Below are 604 nucleotides of genomic sequence, written 5' to 3' on the forward strand. Positions count from 1 at the left end.
ATTATTATTATTATTATTATTATTATTATTATTATTATTATTATTATAGTTTCTAGGTGGGGGAGCGGGATCAATGCGCTGACTTACCCCCGCCAATGTCCCGGGCTGGACAGACGTGTTCCCATCTGTTCCCAGTATGATGGTGGTCTGGCTCATGGCGGCCCAGTTGCCCGCGGTGTTGTTCTGCTCCGCCGGAGCCCGGAGCGGGTCTCGGCCCGAGCCTGAGTCTTTCCTCAGGGCGGAGTTGAGGACCACCGCCCCTCCGGGGGCGGGCGGCGCGCTTTTAAACGTCCCGTACTCTCTGCTGGCGTCCGGCTCTCCGGGTTTATTGTCCGCGAGGCAAAAAGTTTTGCTCTCGTTGCAGGGGGGCGGCTGGGGCGCCGGGTGGTGGTGGGGGTGGTGGTCGGCGGGCGGCGCGCACGGAGCCGTGTTGTCCGGCTTGTTGGACGCGAACCCCGCGGCTCCTTCGTGCTGCTGCGCGGGGGGGCAGACGCTGGGGGGCTGCTTGGCCATCGCGTCCCTCTGCTCGGGCGGGTCCTGCAACATGAACGGGACAAATCAGCGGCACGAGAGGAGACGTGGCGGCTGGAGGGGGCTGCAGCCC

The 604-nt window shown here is 62.9% G+C and overlaps 1 protein-coding gene across 1 annotated transcript in view; it reads right to left on the reverse strand.

The window, feature by feature from the left end:
- slc6a5 (solute carrier family 6 member 5) overlaps positions 1–604 on the reverse strand; it is a 27,868-nt gene extending 27,264 nt beyond the window's left edge. Inside the window, exon 1 of the mRNA XM_037697699.1 lies at positions 88–604. Coding sequence (XP_037553627.1) covers positions 88–546 — 459 coding nt within the window. The 5' untranslated portion in view covers positions 547–604. The remainder of the gene's footprint in view (positions 1–87) is intronic.

The sequence above is a fragment of the Nematolebias whitei genome, chromosome 2 (assembly GCF_014905685.2).
Source record: "Nematolebias whitei isolate Nwh7 chromosome 2, NemWhi1, whole genome shotgun sequence".
Lineage (NCBI taxonomy): Eukaryota > Metazoa > Chordata > Actinopteri > Cyprinodontiformes > Rivulidae > Nematolebias > Nematolebias whitei.